We start from the raw sequence: 17,115 nt of genomic DNA, 5'->3' as shown, positions 1-17,115 counted from the left end.
CCTGGCTACGCACAAGGAGCATTAAAGAAAATACTGCTGACCTGTTTTGATGCGTGCGCGCACAACACACACACACACACACACACACACACACACACACACACACACACACACACACACACACACACACACACACACACACACACACACACACACACACACACACACACACACACACACACACACACACACACACACACACACACACACACACACACACACACACACACACACACACACAAGCTGCTTCAGTAAACACTCCAAAACCACGTCTCAGGAGTTGCGGGTCATATCTTTCAAAACAAGTGTATGGAAACAGCTCAAGAGGACCCAAGAGAAAACTGGAAATGTTATGAGTTTGTAGCTGGTTCCAACGTCATGTTATGTTTACCGCTTTTCAAATGCCTTTTGTTTGAGACCTGGGAGTACAAATAGAGAGACTCATTTATGATGCTATATTATGCCAATTGGTGTCAGGCTCAGTTATTATGCTATATTATGCTAATTGGTGTGCTATTAGACCGTATATAGACAAATACAATCCTTGATCAACAAAGGATTTGAGAATACTCATCTCTTAGCATACTATGGTGATTCTGAGATTATTCAAAGTTACCCCATGCTACCCATTATGTAGGCTATGTACGCTGTGTGTGCTGACGCATTAGCATGCATGTTGGTCACCTACTTTACATACCGGTAAGTACTTTGTAGGTACCAGGCCATCTTATGATAGTACGTGAATCAAAGCCTTGGGATTAATGCAAGTGCATACGTACTGTAGTTAGAATAATGTGGCTCTATCCAAATACAGTAAATGTCAATGCATCAAAAATACACAGAACACCACTATGTTCGTCTGACATCCCATAACTCTTTCTGTGCAAAAATAATTAATGTTACACATTGGAATCATTCTCACCATGTAGACAAAATGGGAGACAGACAGACAACGAAAAACGGACCAACCGTTTCCGAGAACTGTGCGTTCTCAGAGGAGAGAACACAAAGTATCTGTGTGTTCAGGAGATTGTAAGCATCAGCTTCCCTGATTGGTCTACACAAACCGCCGGCTTCACAAACCTGTGCCGCTATAAGTCCCTGATTGGCTAACCCGACTCACCAGCTTAACTGATTGGCTGACCATTTCGTAACGTTTGTGCCGAAATATGAATGGAACAACTTGCATCATTCCCGACATGCATGGCCACAAGTAGGCCCAGCCACCCAGGCGCTGTCATAGTAGTATAGCATTTAGCATTTTAGGACGACCGAAAAGGTATAGGTTGAAATGAATAGCTTATAAGTACCTAACCTTTGTACTACTTCTTACTATTTAACAAAAAGCAGTTTTGAATAACGTAAATGAATGAAAGCATAGTGATGTCATGTGAGTCAAAATACATCATCATCAAGTAGCGAGCTACTAGGCCCCACACCGTTTCTCCAGGAATAGTATTTTTTATTTTTTTTAGATCTGTTATGAAATTCTATCAATCATGTGGCATCATATCACAACTGCAAAATGGTGCATTTATATAGCGCCTTTATCCAAGGCTCTTTACATAGATTGTGCATTACATTCACCCATTCACACACACATTCATACACCGATTGCGGCGGAAGCCATGCACGGTACCAACCAGCACATCGGGAGCAATTTGGGGTTCAGTGTCTTGCCCAAGGACACTTCGACATGTAGACAGGAGGAGCAGGGATTCGAACCGCCGACCCATGGATCATTGGACGACCTGCTCTACCTCTTGAGCCACAGTCACCCCATGCATGCATTGCGTGACAGCACAATTACCATGGTAGCAGCAGCAGTATGCAAGACACGTCAGGCGTATGCAACACTGACACTTTACTGCATGGCTGCCATGAACCCCAGCAAGCTTTAACTACAAACAGAAGTGCAACTGCAGATGTACACAAAGTGCAAGGAACTATTTGCATACTGTAATATCTGCCTCCAGGCTGCTGTTTTATCAACTGAAACCTGTTAACTTGGTGCAGATGTGCAGGCACTGCAGGCTCCATCCAAAAACAATCAACTGTGTTTGTGTCAGCCGTGGACATATGGGTCAGTCTGAGCTATTATGATAGGTGAGTTAATTGTCGTATCTATGACTGCAGGAAACAAACACAAACAGTAGAGGTCTGACATGTCAGTGTGTGTTGGGGACGAGGGCGAGATGTGTCTGATTGTTTGAAGTGTCTGAAAAGGTTTCCCTCCGTGGCAGCCGATTCTAGTCCAAGCTAGCGTGTCGCTCCTGGTTACGGTTGAGCGTGGTTTATGGGGCCGTCCAGACATTTCCCTCAGATGATGGAGGGTCCTTCTGGCTTCTGGCGTCCAGATCCTGCGAGATCCATAACTTTTCACGGCTGAAACACAACCTGCAGTACAATGCACGTGTTCCATCTGACCATGTGACTTTTGTATTTTGGTACGCGCTTGCACACATATCCATTCCTGCACATTTACCCACATCAGTATCATGAAAATGTAAAGATGAAGTGCCATGATTTTTGTACCTTTTCTGTTTTGTATGTGTCTATGGAGTTGACATTGCTCTAATAGACCCCCAGGTGTGGTTAGAATATTGAAATATGTCTTCCCTGTGTATTTTTGGTTTCTTCCTGAAAGCTGAAAGCCTTTCGAAGGCCCAATCGAAATACACCACGTTAGTGACATCACAATATCAACCCCTCCCCTAACCCCTGCCCCTTTATCATACAGCAACAGCTGTGGGTGCGGCTTCAGTTCAGGTGGATCACCGCCCACCTGAAAAGCAGGCATACTTTATGAACTGGTGGGTGTGGCCACATAAAAACATAATGTTAACACTTTTTAGAAAATTGGTACCTGATGATAATGTTTAGGGGAGGGATCACGGCATTCCATCTTACAATAAATGCACCACGTCTTTGTTTGTACGTCTGTAATCCACGTAACTCGAGAACCCTTCGCCAAATTTGACACACGCATTGCCAACTTGCATCGTTCCCAAGTATGCCGGTGGCCGACGGGCACAGGTCTAGTCTTTAACTTATGGACTCTCTTCTTGTTTTGTGGACTTACAGTAACTGTGTTGGTTCGGCTGCTTGTGCCTAATTGAAGACATGTATACTTTTCAGTCTTTCCGCATGTGGGGAATCGTACACCTCCAGGCTATCCATTTGTCTTCCCTGATGACTCCATGGTGAAACACTACTGAAGGCCATGTAATCCAGCCAAGCTGGGCTTGGGTGGAAGCGCTGCAGTTAACCTACAGTGTGTAGAGTAGTGTGTACAGTTACTGTATACAGTAGCTTTTCGCTCAAAGGGGAGATATTGAAGATTAGTTTTATGTTATTGTTTTTGGTTTAAGTGACATAGACTGGAGTAGTTTTATCATCTCTGGTTCATGATTGATTGAATACTTCATTAGTCCGAAATGTAAACAGAACGAGGTACAGTCAGACATAAAAGGCTAAAAGGACAACAAAAAAAGTCCTGGGAATTATTTCCATTGTGGCCAAGTGTATTAAATTCATCAACCTAGTAGAAAAAAACCCAATAATACATCATTCAACAAATACAAAGCAGTGAATGACGCATCCTTTCTATGGGAATTTGCGTTTACCTCCCCTTGTGGTCTCCTGATAGATGATGCCTCCTGGGTTTTTTCCCATCCACATTCTCACCCCATTTGGTCTTCAGACTTCTCTTAGTGCCAATGCTCTCTTTCTCTCTTCCTCTGATGATTTATATATTTTGGTCAGGGGTTAACATGGCTACAGTGTTTGGATCCAGGTCTGGTTTGGGTAAAAATTAACAAACCATGAACTCACTGTATGTGACCCCACAGAGCACAGGACACGCACGCACGCACGCACGCACGCACGCACGCACGCACGCACGCACACACGCTGGAAGGTCCCCGGTTCTATCCTGGGCTCCTCCCGGATGAGTGTTGGAAGTTTCCTTTAGAAAGACACTGAACCCTGAGCAGGTTAGTGTTTGTTGTGTGTGTAGTGTATACAACAGTGTTCTGTCTTTGCTGTGTGTGTGTGTGTGTGTGTGTGTGTGTGTGTGTGTGTGTGTGTGTGTGTGTGTGTGTGTGTGTGTAGTGTATACAACAGTGTTCTGTCTTTGCTGTGTGTGTGTGTGTGTGTGTGTGTGTGTGTGTGTGTGTGTGTGTGTGTGTGTGTGTGTGTGTGTGTGTGTGTGTGTGTGTGTGTGTGTGTGTGTGTGTGTGTGTGTGCGCATCAAAACAGGTATGCAGTATTTTCTTTAATGCTCCTTGTGCGTAGCCAGGATCTCAACGGCACTTCTCAGCGAGTGACATTTTGGGTCGGATTGCGTCTGTTTCTTAACCTGCCTCCATTTAACGACTAAAAGCGTTACAAACATGTACAGTACACACATTTTATGTACATTTTTTATGTATGCGCGCACTCCGCACACACGCACGAGGAAGCCACTGTGGAAAAGTTTGCAAAGTCTTTGTGTCGTCACTGCTGGTGTTGTTTTTAATCTGATGGGATTTTATGATTCCACCGCAGTGTTTCACTGAGACAAAGTGAGCTCACTGCCAGACTGCTCTGCTCTGCAGCTAGGAGAGTAAAGCCTTCGGTGTGAAGTTCCTACCTCATGTCTAACACCCTTACGCACACACACACACACACACACACACACTCTCTTCTGTCTTTCGTTTTCATCCCCCTTCCTATCTTTTAATCTCCCCTGGCTTCGCAAGATGTCTCTTTTTCCGTCGTCCCTCTACTTTCACTCCCAACAACTAGCTTCAACATGTGCCAAATGACCATTTTATTGCACTTTGCTCACTTTGTGTTCATGAGGACATCATGGCAGACTTGTCTTAAATCAACCAGACTTAAAAGTATGTCCTGTCATCTGCTATGGTCATTAACATTTTGCTCACCGGCTGACCCAGTCACAACAAAACTGGCAGAATGACACTTTAACAGCTAAATGTCTCATTAAAATATTTAATGACATGCTTTGTTTTTTACACAGGTACTACTTCAAAGTGCAGGCCAAGAATGTATTCGGTTTGGGCCCAGTCAGCGACACACTCACCTATGTCACTGAATCAGGTGTGTATACAGTACCATTGCAAAACGTAACTGCAAACGTAAAGCTGCAGTCACAACACGTCAACAGTTTATACCAGGGTGTTTATACAGGTCCTTTTTTATGTTAATCAATTAAGTCACCTTTATTTCAGACTTTTATATTTTATACACGAATGTTGAGTACTGGTGTTGTCCTGTATCTGTTCTGTAATTGTTGTCATGTATCTGTTGTCTGTCCTGTCTCATGTGCAAACTTCAATAAAAATACTTGAATAATTAAGTCACCTTAATTCAAGTGTCAGATGCCAAAAAGAGTTGTTTTTATATTTAAATTATATATATTTTTAGGGGCATGTCATGTGGTCTACCTGCACAGCCTTTCTTTGTGATCTGGTAGATCTACCTTATGGGTACCCCTGCTTTATACAATCCTCTCTGTCTTGCTTTCAGATGATCCACTGCTCATTGAGAGACCACCTGGTAAGCACAGTACATGCAGTACTCTCTCAACATCATCTCTCATTTAAGGTCAACATGCCTTTTGCTTACTAATGCCAAGCTGGGATTATGAAGAGTCAACCATGAAATATTACACGTGGAAGGTTTCTGTGGCTAAAACAAACTTCTAGCTGTGCCACAGTAGAATTGAGCTATTAACACAGTAAAATCCTCAGTATTATGCGTGTCTTAAGTACCAGGTCTTATTACTTATTACTCAGAATAGCCAAATGGCATTGACCACGCCTCCAGGTCTAAAGTTAAGTCATAAGACCTGGTACTTAAGACACGCATAATACTGCCCTCAGTGTTAGTTCAACACTGAGTATTTTACAGTGTACTGTGTTTTTAGAGCTCTGGTGAGTATTTGAGAATGAGGTATGGAATTATGGATGTGGGAAAAATTCTCTGTCTCGTTTCTCGCAGCCATCTTTAGCAGCCCTTGGGGCGCTCCGGTGCATGAACAGTGTATTTAGGTGATTTACTGCATGGCTGGGGAGGAGCATCTCCCTGGATATGTTAGGTTGCATGCATCATTGAGTGCCATTCACAAGGCCTATCATTGTACTAACAGTGCCGCAGGAGAGAGTAATTTGTAACATGCTGTGAATGTTATCCATTCGGCTCGCCATGCTTGGTAGCATTACGAAAGCATTACTTTCTCACCATTCAACTATGTTGACGCTTGAAACAGTGTAATTGTCAACATGGGTAGTTTCATGGCAGGCTATAGCAAAAATACAAAATAAATGTAGTTTCCTTTTCTCCTTCACTGGGTTTTGTTTTTCTTTATAACCTGGCACAGATGTCGGAGGAAAAACAGAGCCACCCTCCACTTTAAGCACTTTGAGTTGCATTTATGTATGAAAGGTGCTATACGTTAGTGGGAGGGGCCTATGTAAGCGACTGTGGCAACCACACTGAAATTGCGACCTTTCTAGTTATTATTATTATTATTATTATTATCAACCCTCAGCACCCACTCACCTACACTTATCTTCCCACTACTGCAAAACAAGGACCATCACTCAACCTCGCCACAGTGTGCTGCTTATTGGCACGAATATTTATTAAAAAAGGAGAATAATCAAACTTAATCCCAGAGATGCCGAGATTCAGTTCTTTCCCCTGGACTGTTTAAACAGCATGGCCTTGAGTTAAATCATAGAAACAAATGCATATGCGTCACCTTGGCACATACTAAACTAGCACTTAGTTTTTTCACATTCCATTTCCTGTCTAATCAGTGTTTCAGGAGAGTATTTGGGAAACTGCTCTATTTGGGAAACAAAAAGAACAAACATAAAAGCATGTCTTAAACTACGTGTGAAGGTTTCATGTGGCTGGTCTCTTGCACCGATGTCCACCCTCCTTCATCGGCCCCGCTCTGCAGGACTGGGACTTCTCCATCTTTCCATTCCAACACTGTATGCACGCCTTTTAACTCAACAGTCAATGCTGTTATAAGGTTCATTTTCACCATTTCCATTTACTGTAGTAAATCCATTCAACACAGAGGAAATCTTACCATACGTCTCAATGTCTGGTACATAAAATATAATGGAATATGTATGGTAATATAATATAATGGGATAATATTCCATTATTTTATATTACCATATCATTATATGGTAATATAATATAAATGGAAAGGGACACAGGATCTCTGCCCACTACAGTCAATGCCAAGTGTGTTGCAAAGCCACTGAATCCCTACCTGCTCTCTCCTTGCTGGACTAAAATGTCAAAACGTGTTCTCTTTGACTTGCGCCCTCCACAGGTGGAGAGCCAATCTGGATCCCCTTCACCTTCAAGTTCAACAACGCTCACAGTGCCTGTAAAGGCAGCCAGTACGTGAAGCGCACCTGGTACAGGAAGTTTGTGGGAGTGGTTCTGTGCAACTCGCTCCGATACAAGATTTTCATGGGAGACAGTCTTAGGGGTAACCTACTGTACCTTGATCACTTTACATACCTACAATGCCCAGTTTTACATTTGGTAGAGATTGCTCATGACCCTCCCTCTCTCCTACAGATCCCTTCTACAGCATAGGAGACACATTTGGCCAGGGAGAAGACCACTGTCAGTTCGTAGACTCCTATCTGGATGGAAGGACAGACCCCGTCTACCTCTCAAATAATCTGCCCACAGCACAAGGTAAATATAATACACTTCAGTACATTAGCTAGTTGTTTCTATCTAGGTAATGTACATTTCTACCATTTCGTTTGTTATTCTGACAAGGGTAGCCCACAGAAAGTAACTCAGAATCTGAGAAAATAACTTTTCTACTGATAAATGACATGCAGTGTCACACAGTGAGTGCTCACATTTGTGAAATGACCCACAGCTGTGAATGGATGGATGTCAACTTTGGTGCGTTTCATTCTCTAGGATTTCACCGCTCATACAGACAGGAGCCAGTGATATTTGGAACTATCGGCAGACGCACGCCCCATCCTTTTGTGGGCTGGTACGAGTGCGGGGTTCCCATCCCTGGGAAGTGGTAACACACGGGGAAGAGGAGGGGTTGTTACCGCGGGCAACCAACTACATCCTGCTGCAGGGCCTTGATGCAGTCGATGGTCCCCACCCCTAGAAACGGACTGTTGCTAACCACAACAATAGCCACAACAACAGTTAACAACACGCGAATGGCTTCAGAGGCAGAGAATATAGTACTTCTAAACCACACTAATAACTCAATGTAATTCATCACAACGCACTTTTTACATAAAGCTGTCTGTATATGAGGGGAAAAATTGAAGCATGTGTGCTTAGTTTAAAGCCTGAGTTATACTTGGTTGTGCACTGCGTCATGCATTTAAAAAAAATCCAGATCTACAAGCTCACAACACCTCGTGCTGCGACATGTTGTGAGCTTGTAGATCAGCTATTTTCAGTGTATGACAACGGCACGCATTATAAATCATCCTTAACTCTTGCCTCCCGGATGTAAAGTGTCCATACATTGAATTCCCACGTATTCCAGAGAGTTGTCCCAGAACCAGCATTATTTATCTCTTCAAAATGCACCTGCAGTCAACTGGCAGCATTGGACCAAAGCACAAACTGAAAAACAAATCCGTTCGCAAGGAAATCTAAGATGTGTACAAGTGTGTTAAGTATTGATCAAGAGATTTGTTTTTAATCTTAATGTAATGTAATGGCTTTTGACAATTACTTTTTCTGTTGTTTTATTTGTGTACATGAACATATTTTTGGTTTTGTTTTTTGTATCCTTGGTATTTACGAGATCCTATTAAAAGTTATGTTGTATGTATACGAAGAATTAAAAAAACTAACTATTTGCTCAGGAACTGCTGGAGAATTGAATAAAGGTTTGCTATGGAAACTACAGGAATCGTAAAACATGAATCGTATGATATTCATCCAGCCACATTGCTTTCTGCATTGACCTTCAATATTTAGCTCAAACCAATGGGGAAAAAAAGTCATGATGCAGGAACGAGAGAAAGAGAAAACATGAGAAGATATTCTCAAACAAACAACCCTACCATCCCTATTCTAGTTCAAAACGCATCGTGTTGTTACATGTAGATATGCTGTTTTTGCAATGTGACGTACAACATGTTAATAGGGTTTAGTGGTTAATCAAATTGTTCTAAAATGGTGACCTTGTAGATCAGTTATTTTCGAATAGCCAAATTATAAAATTGGGCTCAACAAAGCAACCATAACTAAATGTAGAGGAGTACTGTAGAAGTATAAAAATAATAGTAACAGCAGAACAAGTCACTGCATCCACCGCTATTGTGTTGGGTTTCACAAGATTATCACTTCATGGCTGTAGGCTAAGCATTGCATTACAATACAAGTCCAGAATCCAGCATCTTTTTTTTTTTTTTTTTTTGGGGGGAGAATTATTAGCAATTTATTTTCCACACTGTTCAATGAGTATTTAATCATTCATGAAGAATTGATTTTCATTCTAATACTGGTGGCCAACTGCACAGATCATGTTAATTTAATTTGTTCCACCAAGAATTAAGATTGGCTACAGCTACGGGCTTTTGTTAAATAACAAATTATTCAAAGGTTATGAAATATCTACGGTATCATTGGCCAATGGGAAAAGAGAAGGTGGGGATAGACATACACACAAAGCCACATGTTGGAGCGGTTAGCAACGCTCCAAAAAGCTCACCACAACACGCAATGCGAGGTTGTAGATATGCTATTTGTTAAGACAACTAGGGCCAATAGTGTCATTTAGGGATGTTAATAGCTAATCGTTAAATCGGAAAATGATGTGGTTCTATCATTGGGTGGTTTTCTGTGAATGTAATGCTGTCTGCGCACGCGTGGCCGAGGAACGCACATGTGGGCCGGTTAAAACAAAAAAAAGTCTCCCCCACCTTGGTAGCCACAGAAACGTCTCTGCTTTTGCATGTGATGTGACAGACAAGACAGTGCACTTTTCATTTCATTTTATTCCTCATACAAAAGGTGCGATTGCCTGGCCCTGTATCTCAAATGGTCAAATAAATAATTTGATTAAGGAATATATGCCTTGTATTCTTTCTGTATATCAGCAAAATGTAGATTATTATGTTAGACATTGAGGGAAATTAAGATTCTCAGATAAAAAATGTAATCAACTAACCGGTCGATAAGGTTAGGCCTATATATTAGTTTTTATTGGATTTGTTTTAACTAGACAAGACAAACAAGACTGACACAAGACATAACTAGAAAAAGTGCCCTTCTGGGCACAGGTCTCCACCAGGAGACATATATGTGTGAGATGTTTGGCAAAATGTTTAGGAGTAATATAAACATGTTTGCCTTTGATGGCAATTGGATGACTTGAGGCATTTTGTTCCAAAAATGTGTTTTGCAAAAATCAACCTGTTGGTGGCGCTATAACAGGCCAATGTGAAAATGGTGGGATATATTCCTCAGCCTAGTAAGAAAATGTGTGAAAGATTTCACGTAAATTGCATGCTGCGTTCATGATTTGAGGCTTTTGTTCAAAACGGGGCAATCTTGCAAACTGTGAAAGCCAATTATAGCCAATTAGGATGGAATATGAAATATCGGACAGATCCGACTTGAGCACATGACCATAGAGATACTGTGTAACGATTTGTGAAATTTTTGGACAGAATCTGGAGGAGTAATATCAAAAAATGTGTTTTACAAAAGTTGGCCTCCTGGTGGCGCTATAAAAGGCAGATGCGGAAAATGCAGGTCAAAGGTTTGTCCTTGGCCTCTAGGGAGTGTGTATGCAACGTTTCACGCAGATCGGTGCAGTTTTAGGTAAAAATTGTGAAAAGCTGCCTCATGGTGGCGCTATAACAGGCCGTTCTGGAAAATGCGGGGCAGAGGTTCATCGTTGGCATCCAGGGAGTGTGTGTGCAAAGTTTGGCATCGACCGGGTTAACGGTGCCGGAGATTAGCTGGTAACAGACGGACGGAAGGAAGGAAGGACGGACGGAAGGACGGACGGACGCACACACACACACACGGACGGAGTGCAAAACATACTCTCTCCCCATGCCTTCGGCCTGGTGGAGACAACAATACAAACACCAGACTATAATGCTTAGTAGAGTAACAGACCTATCATGATGCAAATAAAACAGTATAAATACAACAGTTTTGAAACATTAACAAAAAGTTACCCTGATAAAGTTATCAATTAATAAATTCATCGATAATTCCCATCCCTAGTGTCAATTCATTGAAAAAATTTAATACTATGCTTCTCGATTATTTGGTTAATTTATCTATAATTGCACCATATCTCTGTACGTTCTTTGGGTTATGGGGTCACCAACATAACTAGGGTCATAGGGTTCATCTTCTGTAGAACATCAAGGTGCAATTCTAATTCCATGACAATGCAGAAACTGCTGCCAGTAATGTTTGAGATATGTTGTTTGTACTGGCTGTCCGACCGACCATAGCCATCCTTAGCAATGCTAGATATTTTACTGATAGTTTATTTTGTCACTGTTAAAGGAGAATTCCATGTTAGAATTTCTTACCTATATTTGTAGTTGTTACGTCCCCACCAAAGAGGTCCATGTGTTATTTTGTGCAAAGCGCATTATTGGCTATTTCCCCTACCATAAGCCCTAAAATGAATTGAATTGAATTGCATTGAATTGAATGTGGCATTGGGGTGTTGTGCTAATTCGCTTATTTCCATCGCTCAAAAATCTATCTCTTCATAATGTAAATAGTATCCCAAGCGGCACACTTTACTACTTATTTCGATGGAAATAAGTGAATTAGCACAAAAACCCAACCCCCATTGAGGGCTTATATTAGGGGAAATAGCCAATAATGCACTTTTGCACAAAATAACACCTGGACCTCTTTGGTGGGGACGTAACAACTACAAATAAAGGTAAGAAAGCCTTCTAGCATGGAATTCTCCTTTAACCAGGTAAACAACAAACACTCAACATGGAGATTCCTTCATCTTTTGGTTCATACTAGATTAACCAGTACAGTACTCTCTATATAATTAGTTGACCGGAGTCTCCAAAGGATCTACTGTATAGGCCACCTCCTGTTTTCCATCTGCACAAAATATCTTCACCAAAAATAGACATGAACAATTGATCAACTTACAGTCTCGGGTCAGGATGCTGTCCACTAAGCCACTCTATATCAAGAGTAAACGTGTAAAGAGCCACGGTATCAAGTTCTAACATCTACTATAAAACTCCCCAGTGGAGCCAATAATCACTTATCAGTGTTATTAATCCATGTCATTCCTCTGGGGCTGAAATGAGATTGCCATGATATGTAAGAAGAACAGAGAACGGACTATATTATGCCATATCCATCACTGGGACATTTACTGTAAGTCTCTATCTGGCCCAATGCTGTCATAGGAAATTTGAAACAGTCACTCACAATATCAGAAGCGGGAAAAGTGCTGACAACTAGTAAAAATACTCCTCAGTTCAGCAACTACAGTACTCAAGTCTAGAATACGACAAAAAATAATAATTAAAAAACAAGGTACAAACTGGTAAAATGTATATTACTGAATAATTGCTGGAGCATGTGTTTACTTTGTAAGAAATATTATAGGGGCAAGCCATCTGTAGACCCTTGCATTTAATGTGTCATTATGAAGTGGTGGTTTGGGGCAAACTTCAAAAGGCTACCCCCCACACCACAAAATAATCTACTCGGGTACTGTAATAACGGTAAATATAGTTACTTGCCATCTGTGCACATACTTTACACATTTATCTAGTGTGCGCAGGCTGTAACTTGTTGAATTTGGCTCAGAGGAGCACCATTTAAAAGGCATTACAGATAGATTTCTAGTAAGGTATGTCAGGTTTTCCACTGGGCAGTGGTGAAGACAGAGATAATGGTTGTTTTGGATTGATAGCAAACCGATTTGTCAACACGTTGGTGTGTAAGCTGTCAGATTTCTTTTTTCCCCCCAGGTATGCTGCGGATGAAAGCTCCTAGCTGCTACCATGTGTTTGGAGTGAGCAATGCGTTCCTCTCAACCCCCAAAATATTTTCATTGGCAATGGCAACACAATGTACCGTACTCCCGTTTGACCCGAGGACAGAAAGGGGATATTTCGTTTTTAAACAGCACGGGGAACCCTGTCCTTTCATGCTCCAAGACCAGAGATGCACATTCAAAGAGTCCAAGAACTCTCTGTGTAATGGTATTTCAGTACTATAGAGAAGAGGAGATGCGAAACACTGCTTAAACATATAGACAGCCACAACTGCTGCATATGTTAGAAAGGATACAGTCACTCACTATGCACTTTTCCCTCCCCACCACGTCCCCCCTTTTTCCCCTCACTGTATATGTTTCTTTTCCCTTTTTACCTCCTTTATGATGAATTCATGATCTGTTCTTGTTCTGTTCTTTGACTATATAGAAGTGTCTATTTGTACAGTACGTCTCTAAATGTTTTGATGAATTGAACATGGTGGACCCTCTTGTAAACAAGTGTAATGCTTAATTGGGTCGTCCACTCACAGTTAACAGTCTTTGTATTGAGTTTGTGCTTGAAATGTACTGTAATTCTGCTAACTGTTAATAAATATTTCAATCAATCAATCAATGCATCCTTATTATCTCTAGCAAGCAAGTCGGAGATTTTTGCCACCGTGTGTCTGTTTGGCTGTGTGTCTGTGTGTTCAGAACTACTTGACCATATTTGTTGTGCAGGCTGCCAAGCTTCTAGCAGGCCAAGGAAGTCATCCCTAAACAGTTTTCAAATAATACTCATGGTTACACTTGTTACTGTACCAGCCCACTTTTTGGCTTAACAAAGTAACAAACTCATGGCAGAGGTAACTTCTGTGATGGCCTACAAAGAGATGTCATACCCGCAGCAATCTGTTGGCAGCATTGCTGACATTGACGCATCCATGCAGTGATGGAGGAAACAGAACGCTAAGTGAAACAGATAGGGTTTGAGTAACCACTTGATGGCAGGCACTGCTGTTGGTGTATTTTCCCCCTTTTTTCTAACTAAAACATATTGAGTACATCCTTCCAATTTATTAAATGCTGATTTCAGAGCTGGCTCTGGTTGTCTCAGCATCTGTCTTGCTCTGTCTGTCTTGAAAGCGTGGCCAAGCCATGACTGAGCTCTCAGAGTCCAAGGTAGCCACCAAAAACAACATCTCGCACATACACACAAACATGGCCTCCCAAGTTAATGGGCCCCATGACATTAAAAATTCTACTTTTAATTTACAGCCAAGCACTGTAACATCCACCCATCGATGGAATCAGCAGCACTAAATCTTCATAAGTCGGCTATTTTCCAGTGTGTGTGTGTCAGTTCCTCTGAAGTAGTTTTTATGCAAGGAAGTGAAAGTTAAGGTTTGCAGATCATGACTGATCCTTTCTACATATAAAAAGGGTAAAGGGGAGTCCCGGGTTGATTGAGTCCAGGCTCAGCTGACTTTCCGCACATGGACCTCACAAACTCTGGTAATTTTCATGCTAGCTAGTAGCTATCCGATGCTAACTTACAGTAGGATATATGGCCGCATTGTGTATTTATTATTTAGAATTATGTATTGTATATACACTCTTTCTTCTTTTTCTCCTTCTGAAATGTACACTCTGAAGCGATATTGCCCTTTGCCCCTGTTAAGTGTTGACCTGATGCCATATGTAGTCCTGAAGAAAGCAAGGATGTTACAGAGACACTGGAGATGGAGTCACTTGGAGGGGGGAGGGAGGGAAGAGGGGTGAAAAAAAATCCTGGGAACTGCACTTGTGTCCTATGTATGCATAGAAATGCTGTTATTGTACTGCTTTTTCCAAATAAAATAAATATTATATATAAAAAAAAAAGAATTATGTATATACAGTGAAGAACGATCAGAGCTTATGAGGGCTTATAAAAAATGACAATGTCACATGACAATAATTCGCAGAGGCCATATGAAAGAATGCAGGTCCTTTTAACATTTTTCCACATGCTGTTCTTTTTTTCTTCTTTCTTTTTTTCCCTTTCTTTTTTTGATGGAAGTAGAAGTGGGTCATACTCTGTTTGGGTTGGAAAAAGTTAGGCTTCATTCTGGAGGGATTAAATCATTGGTAGAAAAGTCATAGGAGGGGGGTTGGGGTGCTGAGAATAAGCAGTTTCACAAGACATCAATCATTTCCCATGGCAAAATTTTCAGTCCTACCAGATGTGGGTAATATTTTCTAATCAAGTATCAACTGTATATAATATCGAATGGGAAATGTATGTAGAAATGTGGATGAGCTACTGTAGATTTTTTGATATTTAGAAAAAGATAACCAGGGATTATTATATACTGTATGTGTATACAATTATAGGTTTGTCTGTTTTTCTCAATTCACTGTAGAGTGTAACACAAAAACATGGTAAGTCAACAAAGTTATAAAATAAAACCTCATGCAAGCAATGAAGTTTTCTTTCCCAATGCCTCATGGTAATCGGATTTAATAACTTCAGCCTTAAAATGACCAGGAGTTCCCAATATGTGACAATTTAAATGTGTGGGGCTATTAGTGAGTAATGAAGTCTGTACAGCGTCAAAGCCGTTCACCCAACCAGGCCATAGACATGCAAGTAAAGACCTCATTCTTTTTATATGTCCATGTTTCCATTTAATGTATAAGAGAGCAATCCAAAAGTATAATTTTCCAGCGAAGCATTTGGATGATTATTCATCCGATCTGGACTCAACTCAAGCATCAGCATGCTATATTTACCCATCTGTAGCCCTTTGGGAAAAGTTCTAATTTCTTACCATTTATTTTTATTTTTTTAATAATGTCAATTGTTGATGAGCAAAATCTATCTCATATATCAGAAATATAGGCCTACATTTTTTTTGCCCATTCTACTCTCACGTGTATTGGAAGGCAAACAACACAGTCTGAAGTCTTAAGGAGAGTGAGCAAAGAATCCAGGGGGACATCCTGTATCCCTGGCAACCGCACTCAGAACGGCAGGGCTGCCTGGACCACAAGCACATAAATAGGGGCCACAAACAACACAGAGAAAATGGCTTCCCCTTTCCAAACAAGGATTTTATGAAAGAGATATAATGGAAATGGAAGATCTGAGAACTCAGCTACTCTGAGCCACAACATTTACCCAGCTCCAAACTACAGTGACACCCACTTTTAGTTGTTTTGGTCCCAACTCACTTTTCTTTTATTGGGGCCTGGATGAGAGCCCAGTTGCTTACTGTTCACCACTCTGAGGTCATTCTGAAAGCTTTGAACTGCAGTATGAACCCGTTTTGAGACCCCGCTATGTCTTGCAATTATATCATCGCTTTGGCAAACAAGTAGGTCACGCCAGCATAAACCTATTTCAACAGTACTGGCTATTAAATTAAAGGGTAGAAAGAAAATATGTTTTTCACAAATCACAAAGTGAGATGTCTGTATACCCTTTATCCAAGGTTAGGATTAAGCCTAAATTGTCCATTGAAGTTATGACTTATTTAACCAAGAAGTCATTGAGGTTAAGTCCTCTTAAGTGAGACCTGGCCGAGACAGTGCCAAAGCAGTATATAACTGAATAAAAACAAGCAACATTACAACAGAAATGTGCAACAATTACACAAACAAATAAGATACAAAATATATAAAATACAATTATAAACATCAACACAGTACAGTACAGTACAGTACAGTACAGTACAGTACAGTACAGTACAGTACAGTACAGTACAGTACTAGTATTCTAGGGTTAAAACATGAGCAGGACAGACAGTTTATCAATTTTATAAATTTTCAAATAGGGTAATGTTATTCAGGTCTGAGTTTTCCTGCAAATCATTCCACAGTAACAAGCTCATCTGGCCTGCCTCATTTCTAACAGCAGACAATGTACTTGAGAACACAAGTTATGACTGATCTGTGAAAATAAACACGAAACATTTATACACAAAGGATGGCTTTATCCTAGATTAAAATTGCCTAGAGGGTGGGTGGATGGTGGGCCCCAGAGGGCCCTGGGTGCCACAGGCACACTGTTGCTCCAATTCTGCACCAAACTTGTGACAAAC

The 17,115-nt window shown here is 41.0% G+C and overlaps 1 protein-coding gene across 3 annotated transcripts in view; it reads left to right on the top strand.

Moving 5' to 3' along the window:
* The window catches only part of fndc1 (fibronectin type III domain containing 1), a 55,696-nt gene extending 46,804 nt beyond the window's left edge, over window positions 1-8,892 (top strand). For all 3 annotated transcript variants that reach the window (XM_079526865.1, XM_079526866.1, XM_079526864.1), the window contains 5 exons: window positions 5,024-5,103; window positions 5,533-5,562; window positions 7,361-7,522; window positions 7,615-7,737; window positions 7,975-8,892. In XM_079526865.1, coding sequence (XP_079382991.1) covers window positions 5,024-5,103; window positions 5,533-5,562; window positions 7,361-7,522; window positions 7,615-7,737; window positions 7,975-8,090 — 511 coding nt within the window. In that variant the 3' untranslated portion in view covers window positions 8,091-8,892. The remainder of the gene's footprint in view (window positions 1-5,023; window positions 5,104-5,532; window positions 5,563-7,360; window positions 7,523-7,614; window positions 7,738-7,974) is intronic.
* Window positions 8,893-17,115: the final 8,223 nt, after the last annotated feature.

This window comes from Electrona antarctica (assembly GCF_951216825.1).
Source record: "Electrona antarctica genome assembly, chromosome: 17".
In the NCBI taxonomy this organism is placed as follows: Eukaryota; Metazoa; Chordata; class Actinopteri; order Myctophiformes; family Myctophidae; genus Electrona; species Electrona antarctica.
Note: the sequence above shows the minus strand (reverse complement) of the source record. Positions and strands in the feature narration are given on the sequence as shown.